At 41.8% G+C, this 21,549-nt stretch overlaps 1 protein-coding gene across 3 annotated transcripts; it reads right to left on the bottom strand.

Annotated features, from left to right (window-relative positions):
- Positions 1–1,917: 1,917 nt before the first annotated feature.
- On the bottom strand, positions 1,918–21,190 carry sh3tc2 (SH3 domain and tetratricopeptide repeats 2). Of its 3 annotated transcripts, XM_083915715.1 has the most exons (23): positions 20,951–21,190; positions 16,321–16,421; positions 14,356–14,454; positions 13,181–13,312; positions 12,426–12,553; positions 12,138–12,243; positions 11,720–11,863; positions 10,610–10,811; positions 10,393–10,466; positions 9,541–9,736; positions 9,186–9,322; positions 8,993–9,043; positions 8,597–8,901; positions 7,984–8,178; positions 6,560–7,420; positions 6,221–6,441; positions 5,966–6,132; positions 5,704–5,881; positions 5,462–5,612; positions 4,524–4,646; positions 4,272–4,422; positions 3,971–4,167; positions 1,918–3,493 (listed from the first exon to the last, which is right to left on the bottom strand). In XM_083915715.1, the coding sequence occupies exons 2-23, from the start codon at positions 16,343–16,345 to the stop codon at positions 2,840–2,842; spliced, it is 4,497 nt and encodes a 1,498-aa protein (XP_083771841.1). In that variant the 5' UTR covers positions 16,346–16,421; positions 20,951–21,190; the 3' UTR covers positions 1,918–2,839. The 3 variants fall into 3 exon arrangements, with proteins under 3 accessions (XP_083771841.1, XP_083771840.1, XP_083771839.1); XM_083915714.1 differs by lacking the exon at positions 16,321–16,421; XM_083915713.1 differs by lacking the exons at positions 16,321–16,421; positions 20,951–21,190 and having other exon boundaries at positions 14,356–15,478.
- Positions 21,191–21,549: the final 359 nt, after the last annotated feature.

Genomic DNA, 21,549 nt, shown 5'->3' on the forward strand with positions numbered 1-21,549 from the left:
TGTTTAAAACCACCCTTGTAGTAGTGTTTTTGTTAAAAAAATCCCTGTAATTTGTACCAGTTTAAACAATTATTTCCAGCAAAATATCTTAGGGAATTACATTATAGGGAAATTGTGAAATTGTAAAATGAGACGTCCTAAAAGAACATTTTGGATAATGAGTCAAATTCATTTGACGCTAAAACTTACGTTAAAACTTTGAATGCAACATACATACATTCTTGTAATTCAATAATTTGGCTTTGTCTTATTTCCTGAAGTAATGGCTCTGAATATTCAGTATCATCTTAAAACAACAACATATGTAGACAATGCACACTCTTTTCAGTATTAGGCAGCCTGTTTCTGGGTTATTTATTATAGCTGACTCATCATGTGGTAGTATTAGGGTAGATAAAATCTGGGACTACAATGTAAAATGTTTAATTTACACAAAATTTTCCAAATTATAAAACAGTGTTAATACCTTTCAAAGATTGTGTATATGATCGCATTTTTTAATGCATTTATTAATCTAATAAATTAATAAATGCATCAAGACAATTGTTTAAAGAAACAGCACAGTGGATGCTGGCAACAAATCTGTCCCACTGCAACATCAACAATTTCACTCAGAAGAAGAGAAGAGAAGCTCTTGATCCTGTTCACAAGGACATCATGCGAGTGCGTCTGTCTGATCTTTGTCAGGATAGACAGGACCATGTCGTCCCTGATGGAGCGGGAGAAGCTGGCCTGACGTTCCACACAGGTGAGAGCATCGGAGACTCGGTCCAAAATGGCCTTTGTAACCCCAACAGACATTTTGCTGAGTCTCCGGGAAGGCATATTCAGGAGAGTGCGAGGAGGAAGCGCCCAGAAGCCCTGCAGGACTCTGGGAATAACCTCGAACACCACCTCTTTTGCACAGAGTAGTTTGGAGCTGGGAGCCTCCTCCTGCTTCTCTCTCAGGATCTTGGCGTAGTCTTTGGCCATGCTGAGGACTTTAGGATGTCTGTAGGTTACAGTCATTCAAATTCATTTCTAAAACCCTTCAGAATATCACAGAGATATTAAAACCAATGCAGTTTAACTGTTAATAAATATGCGTCAAATGTAACTCACTGAAAATTAGGAGGTAAGGCCTCTTGGGAGTTGAGGAGCATTCGGACTTCAAACTCAACATCCCTCATTTTATTACAGACATTTACTGCCCACACCTGAAACAAGGAATTATGTATTCATTCCTCATGTGAATAATTCCAGGATAAGTATGTTTTTTTTTCATTGGTTATTGTGTTAAATCTTACCCGGATTCAATAGTGCTTTTTTCTGATTGTGTAGCCCCTTTCTTTTTTTTTGATTGGCTGGTCAGTGGCAGCTTGACTGAACTCCAGGGGAGACACGTGTGATTCCTGCCAGTTCCATTGTGAGAGAAGTGCTGATTTTGTACATATAACAATGAAAAGTACTCACTTACTTTACTCTGAACGCAGGGACTGTAGTTCATTTTGATTCCATCCCACAAATACATGCTGGCGCACGAAATGTGTATAAATCCACAGGAGAATATAGTACCCAATAAATGCACCTTTTTTTCCTGTTTCCGTAATATTGCTACAGTCTCCAGCCGAAGAAATTTTTTTTTTTTTAATATACATATTTGTTAGTGACGTGATCTGAGGGCTACAGAAGGCCTGTTGAAGGTGGAAAGTAAAGAGACTGTGTACAGTATATAGAGAGGTCTTTTGTTATTGGTTGACAGTAAGAAAAATATAATCTTGCTTTTTTGCTGTAAATGCAATTATGTTTCCCCTAAGAATAAACAAAGGCACTCATAAACACTCAGCAAACAAAATAACATTCTTTATGTTTGAGTCATATCTTCCAGATATACAAAAACATACATTTAGAAAACATATATTACAAGCACAATGCACCGTAATAACCACATAATATATTAAACAAAAGGCACATGCTTTAAAGGAAGTTCAACCCAAATCCAAAAATACATGTTTCCTCTTCATCAGTCTCGATTGTTTGGTGTGAGTTGCAGAGTGTTAGAGATATCGGCCGTAGAGATGTCTCTCTGCGAATATAATGGAACTAGTTATAACCAACCTGCCAACCACATCACTCACCAGAAGGAACGTAAACATTGAGCTCGCTTCTTCGGGGGGTAAGCTGAGCTGTAGCTTTAGCTAGCTATCAGTGAGTGAGAAACTAATTTTCACAGCAATGTTGGTCCACAGGGGTCTCGCAATCAGGTCTGTGAGTCATCTTGAGTAACGTTATTTCTGGGAAAAGACATTGCTGTTGAGTTTTTGACATGTATTTATTTTAGTGCTTTGAGCATAGCAAGCCAAATGACATCTAGATCCATTATATTGAATAAAAGACCGCCATCTCTACAGCCGATATCTCCAATACTGGGCTACTCACACGAAAACCATCTACATTGATAAATAGCTCTACAGGTGAGATGGGTGAACTGTCACTTTAATGTCAACAGATCTCTGAAAATAGTATTGACAATATCTTTCCTACAATAAATGCCGTGTGGCTGGAACGAGTCAATGTGCTGGTCAAGAAATGTGACCAGACGGAGGAAATGTCAGTGAAGAACATAAAGTGCCACTTAGAGACTTGTGTAATCTAAGTTCACATGTTCAGTGTGTGTGTGTCCACGCTGACAGCTTATCAGTATCTGTGCTAACAGTCTCTGTCCGGTCAATATCAGTCTGATTGTCCTCAACACGGACATCTTTTCCCAGAGGATCCACATTAGCATCTGTCTCTTTAGTGGGTATGTTTTGTTCATCCTGGACAACATAATCCGTGTCTTGAGCGTCTCTGTGTCTTATTAGTCACTGGTGTGACTATCAGCTATTTGACTGGGTGTGCTTGGGTCAGTATCAAAGTCTTTCCCATTTGTTAGATTCTGGTAAGTTTGTAAAGTGTCAGTGGAGCTGCTGGAGTCTGAGATCTGCTCCTTGGCTGTATCAAATGACTCAGTAAGAATACTGTCACTATACGAGTGACTGGCGATGGTTTCTGTCTCACACCCAAAGGCGTTCATAAAAGGGTCATCTGCATCAAGATCAGTGCTGTAATCTTTCCCACTGGTATCTCCCATATTATGGTCTGTACGTCTATCCTCTGTGCCTCCATGGATTATGCAAGTTCTTGAGTTATCATCACAAATGCTTTTTCTCTTAACCAAACTCTCCGTACATTTCATATCAGCATCAGAGTCCTCTTCCTTATTTTGGCCAGGCTCTGTGTTTGCATCCTCCATGTTGTCCTTTCCAACAGCAGCACCTTCCTCTCCCGCCAGAATTCTCTTCAGACTCTGGGCTCTGTCTCTGTAAACTTGGCACAGCTGAGCATCGGGCATGTGGTTGCAGTGGATCTCGGCCAGCTTCATGTAAACCACATACAGAGCCTCGGGGTTAGTTTGGTCCTCCAGAGCTGCTGCCAGAGCCAAATGGAAGTAGCCAACTGCATCAAAAGAATCCTGGAGAGAGTGCACAGAGCAGAGGTCACAACAGTACTTACCCCACATTAACACGTTCATCTTCAGATATGATCATTGTGGAGGCAAGGCACCAGATAAAGGTAAAGACAATTACTGTTGAACTGCCGAGATAAAAAAAAAAAGCCAATTACTTCCTCTTGTTGTTACAACAAACCATAATCAGTGTCAGAATTTTTTTTCTTTCTGTTTTTTTATTATTTTCATGCTTTTATTAGAGCGTTGACATAGAAGAGATGACAGGAAATGGGGGGGGGGGGGGGGGGGGGTGGAGCTCGTGCCACGAGGGCACCCTGTCATAAGACACTAATAAATAAGATAAAGAATCTCGTGTTTTAAATTTGGATGATAGGGAAAATTTCATAGATTCTATCTAAACAATGGAAATTTAAGAAACACACATGTACATATTCTGTTTGCTCATGCAAGTGCCAAGACAGAAATATATTTGAACCGTACCTTCAGTTTGTGCAGAGTTAAATTGCCCAGTCGGCAGTACAACTTGGTGTAGTAGTGAGCCTCCTTAGGGTCCTGCAGCACAGGCGGACAGAGGGACAGAGACTTGAGGTAGTAGTTTTCTGCCATCTCATACTGTTGAAGGCTGTAGTAGACTGTAGCCAGCCGGTGGTAGGCTGTCCTCTCATTAACACGCACACCTGAGGAAAAACAACAACAGTATCTGCTAACAAAGTAGTCCTACGTTATCATTAGAGTTAGTCACAAGGCACAGATTGTACTTTGGGCCATGTTTGTACGCTACCTGTTGTGTTGCCGATCTGGACAGCCAATGTGGCGTACTGCAGAGCCTCCTCCTGCTCTCCCTGGTTCATTAACAGCTCTGTGAGTTTACTCAACAAACGAAACTCTGAATGGATGTCCTTGATGCTCCTTGCAAATGGTAGACTGCCATCCTGAAACCAAACAGCGGTGCCAATAATTTAAAAATAATTTAATGGAATCGAACCTACTGAAGTTCATTACGAAAAATACTACATCATTTGTATCCTCTTACCCTGTAGAAAGGCAGTGAAGCCATGCGGTTCCTGAAGCCTTTAAAGTAGACGTCTCCTGCCTCCTCGTAGATGCTCATGGCAAAGTGATGATCATTCATCCTAAGGGCTGTCTTCACTGCTGCCTATTCATCAAATGATATAGTCCATCAATATTGATTGCATATCTAACATCAGCATGTGAAACCAAGCTATACATATGTAATGAATGTCAGGTTAGTGTTACTTTGTATTTGAACATTTACTTGAGTCTGATAAAAAACACAACAGGCAACTGGTGATAAAGTCGCCATTTTTGGTGTTCATGAAGAAGATTTCTAGCCTTGTGAGACCAAGATCTTAAGAGCATCATTGTATTTGACTAATCAGTCTTGTAGCATGCAACTGAGAAAATTTGGAGCTGTTTGCCGAGCGACGACCAATCAGAGTTGGTTTTCAGGCAGGTTTATGTGTGACGCAACGCAACGCATGCAAATCCAATCTGATTTAGACACATTTTCAGACAGTGGTAGCCCTAAATCTGTTAGCCCCACGCTGAATTTTTTTCATCTTGGGTCCTTCTGTTAGTATATGGACCGGGCACCTAGAGTTGTGCGTTTTATCTGTAAATTCGCATTACATGGCAAATATCATTTACCGACATGTTTTCCACTTTCCGAACTTTGACGCTCTGTTAGTACGTCATATGCTTCGCTGATCTGATTGGTTGATTTGGCCCGATAGACAGATGGTTTATCCAATCCGCAATCAGTATTTCAGCTCCTTCCCAAAATATCTCCAAACGAGAGCCACCAAATGCTGAGCAAATGTGAATCATGAAAATTAATCCTTCTGGCGGAGTCAGGTAAGAAGATTATATCCATACAATAAATGTCAGAAGAGCAGAACAAGGTGTAGAAAAATAGAAAAAACTACAGCACCCTCCCCTCCCACCCCTCACCTGCAAATACATGTCAGCTAGCTCGTCCTCCTGGATGAGGTAATAGATGCGTCCCACCTGCAGCCAGGTCTCCGACTCTTCTTCTCTCTTGCCCAAATCAATAGAAATCCTCAGGCTCTGCTTGGTGTAGTCCAGAGATTTACGAGATGACCTGCAATCCACAGTTGAGACTGTTTTGGTGAAAAACCAAAGACATTATGAAAAAGATTGATAGTGAGCAGGACGGGGAGACAGAAGCACACCTTTCAGTGTTGAGTGAGAGGTAGAGGCTGCTGAGGATTTCCAGATACTCGCCCTCCAGTCTCTTGTCCTTCAGCTCTCTGGACACCATCACACAATGCTCATAGTAAACGATACTCTGGCCGTACAGGAGCATGTCAGCATACAAACGACTCAGCACTTTGGCCACCACCATCTGACCTGATGAGAAAATACAGCAAATATGTTACCCGCGAACATGGGCCAACATGTCAAATTGTTCATTTGATGCTAACTTGTACTCACTGTGTAAGTTTCTGGCATGTAGTCCAATCAGTAGCCCCATTTCATAGCACGCCCTGCTGTCCTGACTCTTCCTCCTGTCTTGGTAGCTCCGCCCCAGCCAAAGGTAGGTCTGAACATGCTCCTCATCTATAGGGCTTTCCCAGAGCTCCAGAAAAAGACGCAGGGATCTGGGAATACAATAACCTTCCCAATAAACAACTCAATCATTTTCTACAGTTATTGAGTAGAAGGAAAAGGATAACACTGATATCTTACCTGACCAGGAAGCGTTCTGCCACCAAAGATGCCCCTACATCCAGTGCCAGGCAGCCCAGGTTGGCCAGGGCCAGAGCCTGGTTCCTCTGATTCCCACTTTCCCTGGAGATTAGCAGAGCAGAGTGGAGATGCCACCCTGCCTCTGGGATGCGACCCTGCCGTCTCAGACACAGAGCCAAGAGGTTGTGGATTACTCCTCGCTGTGTGGGACTGTCTGTGCCCTGGAGAGATTACACATGATTGTCATATAGGGGAAGAAACAAAACCTACATTTTAAATCAAGTACTTCTACAAAAGTTGATGCGCATTTATCCAGGTGAATAGCGATGTTTGCTGCACCTGAAGAGATGTGAGCAGTGGTTGGAGGATACTCTGGGCCCTCTTAGCCTGGTCCGTCAACACCAGTAGCCACCCAAGCAGCACAGAGGCCTCAAAGCCCTCCTCCTCATTGATGTGGCCTCCTGTCGCCACAGCTTGTTGTGCACAGCGCACCGCCTTATCCAGAGCACCGTGCTGCTGGTATACTGTGGCCAAGCCCTGACACAGGTCCCTCTGGGTCTTCATGTCCTCCCCTTGCTCAGCTATAATCAGAGCCTGCTGAAGGTAAATCACAATCTGGGCAGGGAGCTGGGAGGTTCCTTCCTTCCAGCATGGGTTAAGACGAACAGAGTTCCTGATAAACAACTCAATCCCCTGGAAAGCATCGCTGAGAGAGTGGTCCTGTCTTGAGTCCAGGCTTAGAGAAGCCAGCGCTAAGTAAGGCATGTATTTACGATGATAAAGCCAGCTTAAGAGCCAGTTGAGGTCCAAAGGAACTATAGGACCCCCTTCGGCAGCAGAGAGACACACTGAGAGAAACTGTAGTCGCTCAACAAAGGGAAGGGCATAATCAGTCTTTCTGAGAAACAGGAAGAGGCTGGAGACGAGGTAGCAGACGCGAGCCTCAAAGTGTTTGTCCCCCATTACTACCGATCTCCTCAGGAGCAGCTGCAGCAGTTCAACCTCATCCGTGGAGGTGAATGTGTGGCAGGGGAGACAGAGGAGCAGGGCACTGGCCTTCTCCAGAGTCTGGGGCAGTTTGTCCGTCATACGTTGCTTCAGGTAGACAGCGGTGAGGTTTGTGAAGAGAGCGATGAGGAGCGGCATGTCAGAGAAACTGTCCACACGAACACTGAGAGCCTCCTCATAGTACACACGGGCCTGAAGAGAGAGGGGAAACAAAAGTTTATGAATGATAATGTCCTGTATATTATGGTGTCTTGTTATAGACTTACTTGCCTTAAATTGTCTCTTCTTGGAGGAATAAAGCTTTTAACATATGCACAACACATATTACAACACATAATATTAAAGGGTACATACTGTATATCGGTATTATGCTCATTTTTTGTTTCATACTTGGGGTTTCTACAAGAACATGTTTTAATGCTTTAATGTTAAAAAAACCCAATATGTTTCTCGTATTGTCTTTCTGTATTCATCCTCTGTCTGAAACGCTCTCTTTAAGCACCTGTCTCTTTAAGGCTGCCTGCCCAGTCTGCTCTGATTGGTCAATGTTTCTGAATCTTCCACATCCGTGCTGTCTGCACAGTTTCTGAAAACGGACTGTGGGCATTTCTCCCTTTTTATTTAGCATTGTGATACGTTCACAGTATTTATATAATACACCGACCTGCTTTATAATACTAAAAAGACATGGAAATCTATTTTTTTTAACAACTACAACTATACTATCTTTAATAATCTAGAAATGAAGCACAAACCTGGGAGAACTTTAGTTTTCGGGCACAAAGTCGTCCCAGAAGGAAGCATGCCCGTCGATGTGCCCAGTGCAAGCCCATCCTTTTGGCACACTCCCTTATACTCTCTAGGTGCCCCGACAGCTCGTCTTCAGTCTTTCCACTAAAGGTCACCCACAGGAAGGAATACTGCAGGTCATACAGGGGCAGGAAGTCCTCCTGGGTGAAATAACAAACAAAAGTATGATGCATGAAAAGAGAAGTTACAAGCCAATTAAAATAAAAAGAATCAAATAAAATGGTGGGAGTGCTAGGAGATCTGTTGTGAATGTGCACATGGCTACATAGATGATATATTTACTTTACTTTATCAACTAATTTCATGCATCATCATGCAATCCAATGATAAGGCCATACAAATAAACTCCTCAATTCCTGTTTTTGCATCTCTGCAATCCAGTTTAGATTATTTTATGGACCTGAAAATGTGAACCTACATTTCCTGATCAATTTTCATAAGAAAACTATTGCTTCAATCAGTTGCCACAGACATAAATTAGAAAACGCTTGTAATCCCTTGCTTTGCTTCTGTGCCCTGTAATCAATAAATAGGCGAATAAAATGGGACTCTGCAGACCTGGAAGCATTCATGGTTAAGCAGGGTCAATGTGGGGTCACTGAACTGGGAGTCCTCCCCCTCCCAGCTGTTCTCCTCCAAAAAGATTGGTGGGTCTTCCTGGAAGTCGTCCAGTTCTCTGAATGTGTCATCCATAGTAAAAGACAGGTGCTCTCCCTCCCGTGGCAGTGGATTGTGGGACTGATAGAGGGATGGACGAGGAGAGGAGTGAGAGAAAGAGGCGCGAGGAGAGGAGTGATACGGAGGTGTCCCTCCACTCTTCTCTGACATGACGCTTTGACGGGCACTTGCAGGAACCTTAATATCTGGGAAGAAGACAGATATTGATAGCCAAGCTGTTTTAGTGCATTAAGCTCATGAGCAGCTGATTTTCATAAAAAAATTGTAAAGCATTACCATGCTTTGGCCGATTTCTGATGTACATGAAGTCAGTCTCATCCAGTCTGTCTGAAAACATGCACAGGTAAATCAATTTAAGTATCAATTTGCCAGTTGTGGTTACAGATGGAAACATTTTGTCCCCATAATGAATCACTGATGATACGGCAAACAGTACAAAATCTCTTAAGCAGCCCGGTCGTTTCTTTACCTAGCCTGTACACAGAGCTGACGTCAGACGAGAAGAGTCTTTCCAGGAGGGCGCTGTCACTTGGCTCAGAGCTACACAGGTTAACCTGAGCCAGGCTGGCCTTCTCTTCTTCAGTCAAAAAGACCAAATGTCCGTCTCTGTTTGAGGGAAACAAAGGCAGCATTATCACTTCATGCTGTCTCCCTGGCCCCTCACCCAATCCAGACTGCAGATACACTAAACAGAATTTTAAATAAAAGATCAACGCAAGACTATAAACAAGGAGCGACTAATATGGATTTAAGATAAAGTGCTTTAAACCAGTCCGTTCAAGTTCACCGTGCATTATACAACAAAAAATAATGGAACTTCTTACAAGGGCATGGTGTCCAGAGGTTTGACATGGGCCTTTTGTACGAAACCAGTGTGACCTGTGGAAGTGTGTGTTCCTATGAACACGTCCAGCCCTCGGACTAGCAGACCCTGGATCTCCACAATGTCACCTTGACTCAGCTGAAGGTCATCCAGGCCCACTGAACTGTGGTCGACCACTGCTATACAGGAACCAGTCACTGAGGTATTTGATAAGAAAAGGATAGGACAAGCAGAAGACATGAAGGTCAGTATGGAACGTTGTTTAATCATAAATATGATGATAAGGTATATATTATATAAAAAACACAGCTATGAGAGCTGCATTCAGGCAATTCAACTCAGCTTACACTGGTCAGATCAGGGGAGGAGTTTTAAAGGTACCATTTTGTAAAGAATTAAGATTTCCATGTCTTTTTTTTATTGCAAAGCAGGTTGAGGTGCTATATAAATCACTCCGTCTACAGAGAAATGCACACAGCCCGTATTCAAAATCTGTGCTGACTTCCGTACGGTTGTGACATCACGAAGGTTGAGATGCAAAAAGCAAAGAAAGACTGACCAATCAGAGAAGACTGGGCTATGATGAGAAGGGGGTCTTAAAGAGACAGGTGCTAAAACTGGGCTTTTCAGACGGATGGTGAATAAAGGTATATTCAGACAGACAGTATGAGAAAAATATTGTTTTTTTAACATTAAAGTATGTCGCTATGTTCCAGTAGAAACCCAAAATACAAGAATGACACCGAAACTCAGCATAATATGGGACCTTTAAGTGCCTGCAACTGATTTCAGTATACTCCACTGTACAGTATGTTTTATGTGTGAACAGTATTATTATATAGAATATTTTTACCAATAGAATGTTGAAATGGTTCCTTCTCTGCTGTTGAGCATCCAGAACTGGCTGGGTACTTCCTCAGGAACCACCTGACCAAAGAGGAAGTAAAGTTTAACTCTGTGTTGTTACTCTGCTCATTCAGCAAGAGAATGTGTTAATCACTATTACTCACAATTTAAATTGAAGATTTTGTAACAGAAGTTGCTCAATTGAGGAACACAGAGTGACTCACTGATAGAAGGGGTAAGGCAGTGGTTGCATGGCGTTGACTGGTACCAGGCCATGGTTTCCTGTGGAAAGCATGGTGCCCTCCCACATGTCCTCCTGCCCTGTGTCCCTCACCATCAGCAAGTCATTCTTTTTGAATGATAGCTGTTCTTCATCCTCCTCATCCTGATCACTTCTTGTGAATAGCGCCTTTGCAAAGAAGGATCCTGAAAGTAACAGTAGTTTATTAATGGTAGTAGACTAATTCCACCTGTACAAACCCCCACACAAACACATACAAATAGCACAATTAAGTCAGTGTTGTCGTGTTGATATGATCACACTTTAGTTTAAGATCAGCAGAAGTGCTACAGCTAGTGCGCCCTCATTCAGTCACTGGAAAATGATGGATGTTTTATATCTTCCTCCCCATTAAGTTAATGTAATTCTCATCACCATTTGCCAGCTCTGCAGATTTATTATATGTTTCCGTGAAGCTTTTTGCCTTGCCGAAATGTTCAGGAGAGAGAAGTGACATTTAGTCCAGACTGAAGGTAATCAATAAACATTGTTGAAAGGAAGTACTGTAGTTAGCTATAATGGTTATGCTTTTGTAGAAGACTTATTTTATAATGCATTAATATTCACTGATGTTCAGTTTGCTTAATTCACTTGAATAATAAAAAAATGGCATTAGGCCACAACTATGATAATATAATATGTTATATAATTCTAACTTGTATTAAAATTCTATTATAGTTTAGACATTGTCTGTACACAGCGAGGCACATAAGGTCTTCTTATCACAATAAAGCATCAGTTGCTATAATTTGTCCTTAGGCTTTCATTTTATTAATTGGAGTCAGTGAAAATAGATTTAGAGTAATGGGAACAAAAGGCAGCTGCAGTTAGTTAATATATTATAGCGACAAGGATCAGGATACTTCTGACAATCTGACATTGAGAGTTTTCACAGAGAAGAAAATCTCACATTTACATTTTGAGAATCTTAGAATTTAGAAGTCATGGTAGTCAAATTCCTCTTTCACTGTCTCAACCTCTGTGTTTATAATAAAACTGATCACAAAACATCCACTGAGCTTCCATAAAATGACAAAGCACCAACATGACTGACCCTCCTGGAGTAACAGCCCCAGGTACAGGGTTGCCAGATGTTCCTCATCCACAGTTACATTGATCTGCAGGTCACTGAGCAGCTCTGGGTCCAGCCAGAAGGACTGATCACACAGGAAGTTCTCCAAGCAACGGGCCACATAACCTGGGACAGAGCAAAATGAAACTTAAATGCTATTAATAGTCCTTATACTAATATCTGCAACCTCTGCAATATCTGCAATAACTGCAACCTCAAAAAAAAAAATGGAATACAACTATGGTGACAATACAATTAAAAATGGTTCAATAAATGTATAAATAGGAAACACATATGAAGCAAAGAGCCATTAGTTTGTAATGCACATGAAAAAGGTTGTTTTTTTCTTTATTACATATTCTAAATTAGCAGCAATCAACGTTAAAGTTACACATTTTACCTAATGCTAGGTAAGTTGAAAACTTCCAGATTTCCTCCACCGTCTTGAATGTGAGTACAAAGCTATCCTTCTCAGCATGGACGGAGACCAGACGGGCAGACAAGTCCTGCAGAAGCACAGTCTCATGTTTCAACAACAGAACAATAAGTGCAAAATACATATACATATCATATTGCATTTTAAAGATTATCTTATCATATCATTATAATGCACCGTAGTATTCCTTATAATATCAAGGTCTGACTGTAACGCTTTATGTCTGCATTGTCAGGTCTGCCTGTCACTCACTTTAAAGAGCTGGATGACGTCCTGGCTGTTGCTCTCCACAACTCGGAGTCGGGTACGCAGTGCCTCCTGTAGGGCCCGGTCAGGTTCGACGCTGGAGCGCCTCCCCCCAGTGAACAGCAGCACAATTTCTTGGCAAAAGACAAGAACAGTGCTGCCATCTATCACTCTATATCATACTACAGATTGTTTCTTCAAGTGGAATTATATTGAATAAAAGAGAATCCAATGCAAGTGAGCTTATAAAAGATCTTAGAGAATGAGAGAGAAGATGTATCATCCGTTATGTGCCAGAATTAAAGGAATAAACAAATAACATGTTTATAATCCTTTTGTTAATTTGTCCCACTTGCACAAATAAGTTGTTGTATTTTTTTGTTGTCACTGAGCAAAAAGGGAAAATATCTTGAGGGAGACAAAACTTTCAAGAGTTCATTAAAGATTTTCTACAAGAGCTCATATTTCAGCGAGATGCACTGTGAACACAATGTAAGTCCCCAGAGGAATAACAGAGCTATTAGGCCTCTGACTGGACTCTCAGTGTGCCCATTTAAATCCATTTGAGGGGAAGAACCTGGATGAATGTGATGGATGGAGCTGCTGAGTGAGTAAAACATCAGTTGGGAAATGTGCCTAATCAGTATGCACAATAATAAATATAACCAGTTTAGACGTGCTAATGTTAAAAGCTAATCTTTCAATAGAAACATAATACAAGTCATTCAGTGGGTTAGGGCCATAAGCATTTTTTAATGTACCTGAGGAGAATTTCTCTCCTAGTGACACAGTGCTTCCTCTGAGGAAGGCCTCTTTCTTCTTCCAGTAGCTGTCAGGCTCCACTCCTCCTTCATCTGACTCCACCAGTGGGCCCTCCTCTTCCTCACATACACCTGAAAGAGGAAACAAAAGCCCCTTTCACACATAAACTCCGGGGCTGTATATGAGAATGCAAATGTCTGAAACAATTGGACGGGACAGGAAATGGAGTTTACCCTGTGTCTGTGTCATGTCCGACTGAGCCGGTGTATCCTAAACATAATATTGTATTAAGGGTTATGTGTGATAAAGGCAGGTGTGTTTTATGTAGAAACAATTTTAGCAATAGGGTCAACGAGACTGCTTTTCAAGTCAAATACAATGCAAGTCCCAGACAGATTTAACTGGAGTTGTTACCACATGACACAAGATTTCAATCACTGCTTTGCCATTTAAGTAAACACATCTCCGGTCAGTATGTAGTCATGTGGTAAAGGTTTACCATATGAATTAGAGCAGTGGTTTCTAACCTTGGTGGATATTGGATCATGGCTCATGATGAGTATTTAAGGTCAAAGGCAGTGCAGTCTTGAAGCAGTTAGCAGCCTGATGACCTTATGGCCTGAGAGCCACAGAGCGTTTATATGGTAAAAGACAGACTAAACTGTCAATTTAGATTGATTTGGTCAGGTGACCATTCATACTACAGTTACTTGGAGTGGCAGAGACAACATTTCAGTCATTTACACATTACTATTTAACCATTTATCCATAACTTTTAGCTATCTATTTTATATGTGATTTAGCACTTTTCTATAGCTTATTCACCATATATCCATTTTAAGCTCTCTACTTTCACTATTTATATTTTGGCTAACTGTAAAGTAGCCCTGGTTTGTCTTAAGTGTTTATATCAACATATTCATGACCTATACATATCAGCCAGATGGATGCATATAATTGCTGTATTGCAGTATAGTGCTGACGGGCTTCCCCTGGTATGTTCCATTGTACAGGGAGGATGTCCCAAACACTTCCTCAGTTTGTGACCACGTAGACAGCAGCACAGCTCAAATGAGCCTCATGGTGTTGTTTAAGTTTAAGCTCCAAACTAATAGAAGACTCTATAATAATATTATTTTAGATTGATTAAGATGTTAGGTGCACAATAGACTACCTTGAGTCATGATGTCATTTCCTGAGAAGTGTTCATTTTCTCCCCCAAAGGTATATGGTGGTTCCCTCCAAAGAGCATCCAGCTCAGCAGGAGAGATATCTGCAACCAGGGAAGCAAACAGTTTATGAACGTGAATGTGATAGAAACACATTTAGTCACCTCCCTGCTACCTTTTAATCAATTACTGTAACCCTGAGATACTTCACATTATTCAAACATGGTTCATAGCTCATATGAAGGCATCTTAAAGGAAAAGTTTTTGAAAAGTCTTGTCTTTTCAGAGAGAGTCAGACAAGAAGATTGATTCTCATGTCGGCACGGTAAATAGTAGCTGACGCCAGCAACCGGTTAGCTAAGCTTAGCATAAAGACTGGAAATGAGGAAAAATCGAACCTAGTTCTGTCTGAACGTGAAACACAAGTCATGAACAGGTTTGTATGACATTGTACGAAAAGTTATGCACAAAAATGCGTAGGATATCTCTCGAAACAGTGAATGAAAGGCGACCAAGAGGCGGTGACAGGCCGGAAGTGGGCTGCAAAACTCGGCCGGTGTTAGCCTACAAAAGGTGACAGTTATAGTAAGGCATTAAAACCACTAAGGTTTAGAAAAAAGCTTTTAATCTGATTTAGTATGTCTGGGACATGAACGGCAACTGGAAACAAACCCCGCTCGCCCAGGGGGAAGTCCACCCCAACAAAAATGTATGAGAACAGCCAGAGCAACATTTAGCCTTGCTAATGAACACATTATAGCCTTCTATGAAAATCAACAATCCACCATTTCGCAGGGGTTATGTGCCTGTCTATTTCTTGGCAGGGAGCAATTTCCATGCAACCTGCATTACGTTACTGCTCCTTGGTTATGGCTAGAAGGGATCCGTCTTGCATAAATATACTGTCACATTCTCATTGCAGTGTCTCTGATTGGTTTACCCTGATATTCTTACCCTAACCTCAACCAATCCCACTTCCCATGGCTTACTCTCCTTAGTGTTTTACACAAGACAGCTCCTTTCTAGTCATGGCCCTCCTACTGGCCAAGAAATAAGGTATGGTCACACATGCAAGTGACTATCACCTGCCAAGGCCATACCTTGTTGGTTAGACAGTCAATATCTCACTTAAAAAAACCTGCACACACACACACACACACACACAAACACACACACACACACACACACACACACACACACACACACACACATCCAAGTAGGATGTACCACACACACTGCTTTGCCATTGGTAGAGGCTGCGACACAATATAACGTGTCAATTAGTGGGCTTTGGAGGTGCTTGTGTTGCAGCAGGTTATATTGGAAATGCCATGTTCAAGTCATTAGTTAGTGGTGAGAGTTGTCAGGGTTTGGAGGCAATACAATGACGCTTAACACACACACACGCACACACAAACTTACACGCACATACACACACACACACACACACACACACACACACACACACACACACACACACACACACACACACACACACACTGACACACACACACACACACACACACACACACACACACACACACACACACACAGCTGCACTGACATCAGAAACACCTCCAGGCTCACACAGCTGTCCTTCCCCTGACTCCTCCACTTTTAATGTCAGCGTGGTCACATGTTTTACGGCACACATCACACACTAGTAAAATACAGTTAACCAAAGTTTGACAAAAACGTTATCATTAAATGCCACTCTTTTCCATTTTCCACATGCTTTGTAAGTGCAATAACACAGCAGAACAGTATTATGTTGATGCAAAGCACACAACAAGACAATGGGGCGCACAACGTAGCAACACAATGCAACATGACATGAGGCCGGAGAGGACAACAGCCTATTCTTTTCCATCCCACAACACAGAGCACAGTTAGCACCAACAGGACTGTCTGAGGCAACATAAACACAGTCATGCCGCTACAGTTCAGAAACACACCATGGCCTTTTTTACCTTCTTGGCTAAGTGTGTTACCCATGCTGTGTATAGAGCTATGCTCCTGTCTATTTGAATGTAGCAGCCAGTAGTAGTGCAGAGAGCAGGCTGGGACAGACCTGTGAAGGAGGAGAGGCAGACTTTGATGAACGGTCCACAGCAGGAGGAGTTGAGCAGCGGTCTGCAGCAACAAGACGCCATCTGGCCCAGGAGCCGGCAGCTCCCAGAGATCAATGCCATCCCCTCAGTTCCCCCAGCCTCTTTAACAACAACTCTCTTCCTCTCTGTTGGACAAGCCCCGTTTCCCTTCCTATTTCTGTATTGCCTTTCCTGTCATGTTCACTCTGTCTTTCCAATAGTTAGTGGTTACTGGATGTGCCTCCTCTGTCCCACTGCAACTCTTATCTCTTCTTCCCTTCTATCTGTCTGGGTCTGCTTGTCTATGTAATCCCTCTGTCTCTTGCTGTCTCCATCTCCCTCCTCCCACCAGCCTCCCTCTCTCTCCTCAGTAGCTGCCCAGTCAGTCAGTGAATACACAAAGCACTCTCTGCAATTGGTATGAGTGTGTGGGGTGGGGAAGGGGAGGGGGGGCAGGCCTCAGTGAGAGTTTCCCTGTGTGTTCCCTATGGGTGTCCAGGAAAATATGCACAGAATGTGTGTCACAAAGACAATGTGTGTGTTTTTTGTGTGTGTTGCTGATGGGATGTAATGCTGAGCCACTGTAAGGCAATGCCACACAGGGACAGGCTCCAAGGTCACAGCGAGGGGGACGGGGGGACGGGACGGGATGGGGGGAAGGGGGGGCGGGTGCAGAGTCGCCTAGTGGCATAGATTCAGGATCAGTTTATCCACATCACACAGATCAACACAACTCTGCTGTGTGCCATCAGAAGACGATTGACATATCTTGAGAAGGTCACAATCATTGACCCTATGTGACTCTCTACCACCTGAGAAGGAAATGGCTTATATTGCAACAATGGCTCCCTTCACAGTGTGACACAGGGTTTAGTCAGGGGCCTCCAGTTTGATGGAGGTTATCTGGCATAATTGGACAGTAATGCTCCAGCACAATGTGTTAACTCAGACGGTAATTAAACGCTCCAATAGTACCAGATTTTAAAGCTGTGTCAGGTGCCTGATCTGGGAGTGTCATAGTGATATGGATAACAATCTGTAGCAGCCAACTGAAAAACAAATCTCTGTCTCTAAGATTGGAGAAGCTCTTGTGATGTCAATACGAGAGAAAAGCTACCATACCAGTCAAACTGTTCTAACTATATTGCACTGAGAATACCATAAAGTCACTGATAGGATTAAGAAAAAGATTAAGCTGGATACAATCACAAGAGATAAATACAATCCCAAATAATTTAAATTATACATCACAACAACAACCTAGACTATAATGTCATTAAACGGTATCTATGTCTGCATAGGTACAGTATTGGAATATTGTTGGACTTCAAGTAATCCATTTAAGGGAAATTGTCTGTTTTGAAATATTACGGTATTTTTTAACATAATGTTTGCACACAAAACACAGACTAGTGAAGATGTCCAATCAGAAATTCACTCAGAAGGTATCTAATGTGACAGTTTGCATGGTCATCCCTGGGCAAATGAGATTAAATCTCTTTTATTTGAATGATTTTTCATTTATTTTCCAGAACCGGTTATGTTTTGATTTTCAGGACATTAGGAGCAAAGTCTTTCTCATGAATAAAGAAAAAATGGTCTGTATATATATTCTGTATAGCAAAATTACACACTTATTGTCTCGTGAAAAATAGCTACAATGTAGAACTTTATGTTAAGGAAAATCTAAACAAAAGATACAGATCCCTATGTGCAAGTTACACTCAGGGAAATTACCATTAGCTATAGAGACTGACAGGTTTAATGCCACGCCAGGGGAGGAGACAGGCATTTTTTGACGTGTGAGCTCTGTGAAATTAAGAATGAGGTTCATTTTTTGTTTTACTGTCCTGTCTATTACGTCATAAGGGATGTATGTTTTACTAAAATAATCTCAATTTATCTTGATTTCTTTTGGTTAGATGACTTTAAAAAAATGTAGTTGTGCTTCAGGAAAGGAACTTTCTTTGTAGCAGATTGTATTTGCCAAGCCCGGGAGGGAAGGCAGAATATTTTATTTACATGACACAAAAATAAAGAATCAATCCAAAGCAATCAACCACAAACTGAAACAGCATGCTATATAGGGTAAACTGCATTATTGTTGTTTTGGAGAACATTTGTCCTGCAAACTGAGTTTCAAGCTTTGTTAATTTATGTGTAGAATGAAATGGAATTTACATGAACAAGCCTCTTTAGAAATGAACTACTGTAGATTTGAAAGTAAAGGAGACATTTCTTATTAGGATGATGTTACACTGAAGTTGTTTGCTCAGCTGTACGGTTCAGACTTCTCTGTTTATCTCTCAATGTTGAAATGACACTATACAGACCTGAAAACCTTTTCAAGTGGTACATGAGCACTTTAGTATTGAAGTAGATTAAAGAAAGAACAGTCAAAATTGAAGAAGCAGAGGCTGAGATGTCCTAAGATGTAGCCATGAGTATTAGTTACACACACACAAACCCTTAATACCTACATTTCCCATAATGCAGCTTGATAGCATCTTTCATGAGACCCTTCCTGCTACCTGCTGCCACATCTTTCAAACTCCTCACCTTGCCTGTACCCTAAAATGCTACCATTCTTAAACTGGAGGCCAAACAAAAGATTGTTCACTTTAGGGAGAATGTGTCATGCTTACCCTACAAACAGTACGAATGCCTGTTTGATATGGTGATGGAAACAATCTTGTGTTACATTAGAGAGGTTAGAGATGCTCTGTGCGTGATGCATTTTGTGTTGGAGCATGTCATCGCTAATCATGAGAAACAAATGCCTAAAGTTTCTGCCTCCTTTGTGCCCTGATCTTTCCACTGCTTGAACACGCTGGAGACAAAGAGGCTGATATCCTTGTCTGAGACCAGTCTCTTCATCTTGTTTATGTAGCGGCTGACTGGTCATGATTGAATCTGCGCGTGTGTATCTTGTGAGGCAGAAAGCTGTAAACAGGCTGAAGGCGTGTCGGGGCATATCACTCTTTAGACTCCCCTGCTGATTTCCCATAGTGCAACAGATTCTGTCTAATCTAACAAACACGGACTGCTCAAGGCCGTTATGTGTGGTCACACGCTAGGCCATTGTTTGCACCAAATGCTGCACATGGGGCAGAGTTTTTCGCAAATGACATCCACTTTAAAACATGTAGCGACTGTCTGTAAAACAATGTGATACTACTGTTGCTGGATACAATAAGTCTCAATATCCTCTTTACTGAGACCTTCTTCGCCTGTTTATCTACAGTAGATATTGTTTCCTGCCAGCTGGAAGGACAAAAATCGGCCTTCTCTGAATGAGTGTACACTGTGGACAGCATTACTTTGCAAGTCACATATGAGCAGCCATCTACAGATGATGAGAGACATGTTAAAGGTCCCATATTATGCTCATTTTCAAGTTCTCACATTTCAAGTTTTTAAAAGAACATGTTTACATGATTAAAGAACATATTATTTTTCCCATAGTCTATCTGATTAAACCTGTATTTACCTTCTGTCTCTGTTTTAGTGTCTCTTTTAGCCCCCTCCAGAAAAAGCTCACTCTGCTCTGATTGTTCAGCGTTTTCAGGTTTTCCACATCTGCGCTCTTGGCTTCTTTGCACCATTATTACAGTCGGGGAATGACTGTAATGGCTCTGTAGATGCACTTTCTACCTATCTGAAGTATAGTTGTGACATTACAAAAGTACAGAAGTTCTGACGTCTCGTTTAAAGTTACAGTTCCTGAATCTGAGTTGTGTGCACTTCTCTGTGGAGTTAGCACTTTGGGTGCTTTCACATTATTTATAGCACCTGCTTTTAATAATAAAAAATACATTTCACTTTTTAAAATATGGGACCTTTAAGCTACAAACTCAGTATGCATTGCCTGTAATGACAGGGGCCGATGAGTCGAATGATCACAGCAAAAGCCTGAACTGCAACTCGGCAGTCCATGACAATAGCATTCACCCTAATAAGAAACACATGGTGTCAGCAGTGTCTGGCTAAGTTCAAAGGCATGACAAGCAAGGGTTGTTTGAGGTGTTTTTGACTGTGTATGTGTACAATTGAGGTTTGCAGATTTGGAAAATGTGGTACAGGAGTTAGCGGAGAGTAATATGAGACAGGGGTTATGGACTCTAAGTTTAGACTAACCCCCTGTTCGTTCACTCACATGCCTGTGTGTCTAGGACAGAGCTCCCTGCAGGGGAGATTCCCACACTGTTGCATAGCGGCATTTGTACAACACATTCAAAACAAACATTCTTGATTATGTGTAAGTCCATTTTTCGGCTCCTAAGAAAGTATTTACATAAATTATCAAGCCACTAATGGACAGAATAAAGACCAGCAATTCCTACATGATAGCAGTACTGGTCATCTGTTCTATGACTGACAACAACTTTATGGTTATGTGACAAGTACAAAGTGCACCAGTGTCGAACATACTATAGAAAATAGAGTTCATGACAGAGTAAGATTTAGAGAGCAGTCAGATGTATTAAAAGAAGAAAAAAACAACTCTTACCTCCGTGCTGCTGCCAGCTCTCTCCTCTCAATTCATTCCTCATGTGCGTGGCAGAATGTGTGTGTATCTATGTATGTATGTATGTGTGTTTGTGTGTGTGTTTCACCATTTAACCGGTGAACCGCGTTTCACAACAGCTGCTGAAACAGCTGTCATTGTCCACCGTCAGTCCAAGAGCACAGGAGAGGAGAAATTGAAAAAAGAAAGTAAGTGTGTATAAGTCAGTGAGAGCGTGTGTGTGTGTGTTTGCCTTTGATCGCTAGAGGCTATCCCAGACGGCATGTCACTGACTGAGGAAGTTTTGCTGTTAACTCCTCCCATGATTTCATTGGGACAAGGGTTAAGCCTCCCTTTTCTCTCTCTCTCTTCCACACTCACCCCTATCTTCCCATAGCAAACACACACACAGACATGCACACACACACACACACTCTCTCTCTCTCTCTCTCTCTCCCTCAGTCAAAATTTGGAAAGCATAAAATGAGACTTAATCAGTGAAAAGAGGTCAGGTCATAATTGCATTTTAATCTATCTTGAAAGCTATTAAACCCTGGCAATTATGTGACACCACTTCCCATTTAGAGTCAGTCTATTTCCTC

The sequence above is a fragment of the Echiichthys vipera genome, assembly GCF_963691815.1.
Source record: "Echiichthys vipera genome assembly, chromosome: 6".
In the NCBI taxonomy this organism is placed as follows: Eukaryota; Metazoa; Chordata; class Actinopteri; order Perciformes; family Trachinidae; genus Echiichthys; species Echiichthys vipera.

Coding starts and splice junctions, on each gene's coding strand:
- sh3tc2 (XM_083915713.1), bottom strand. CDS start 14,506: ATGTGTTTCTATCACATTCACGTTCATAAACTGTTTGCTTCCCTGGTT. Junction 8,179..8,596: donor TTAACCATGAATGCTTCCAG/GTCTGCAGAGTC, acceptor TATTTCACCCAG/GAGGACTTCCTGCCCCTGTA. Junction 4,423..4,523: donor CTTCACTGCCTTTCTACAGG/GTAAGAGGATAC, acceptor GTTTGGTTTCAG/GATGGCAGTCTACCATTTGC.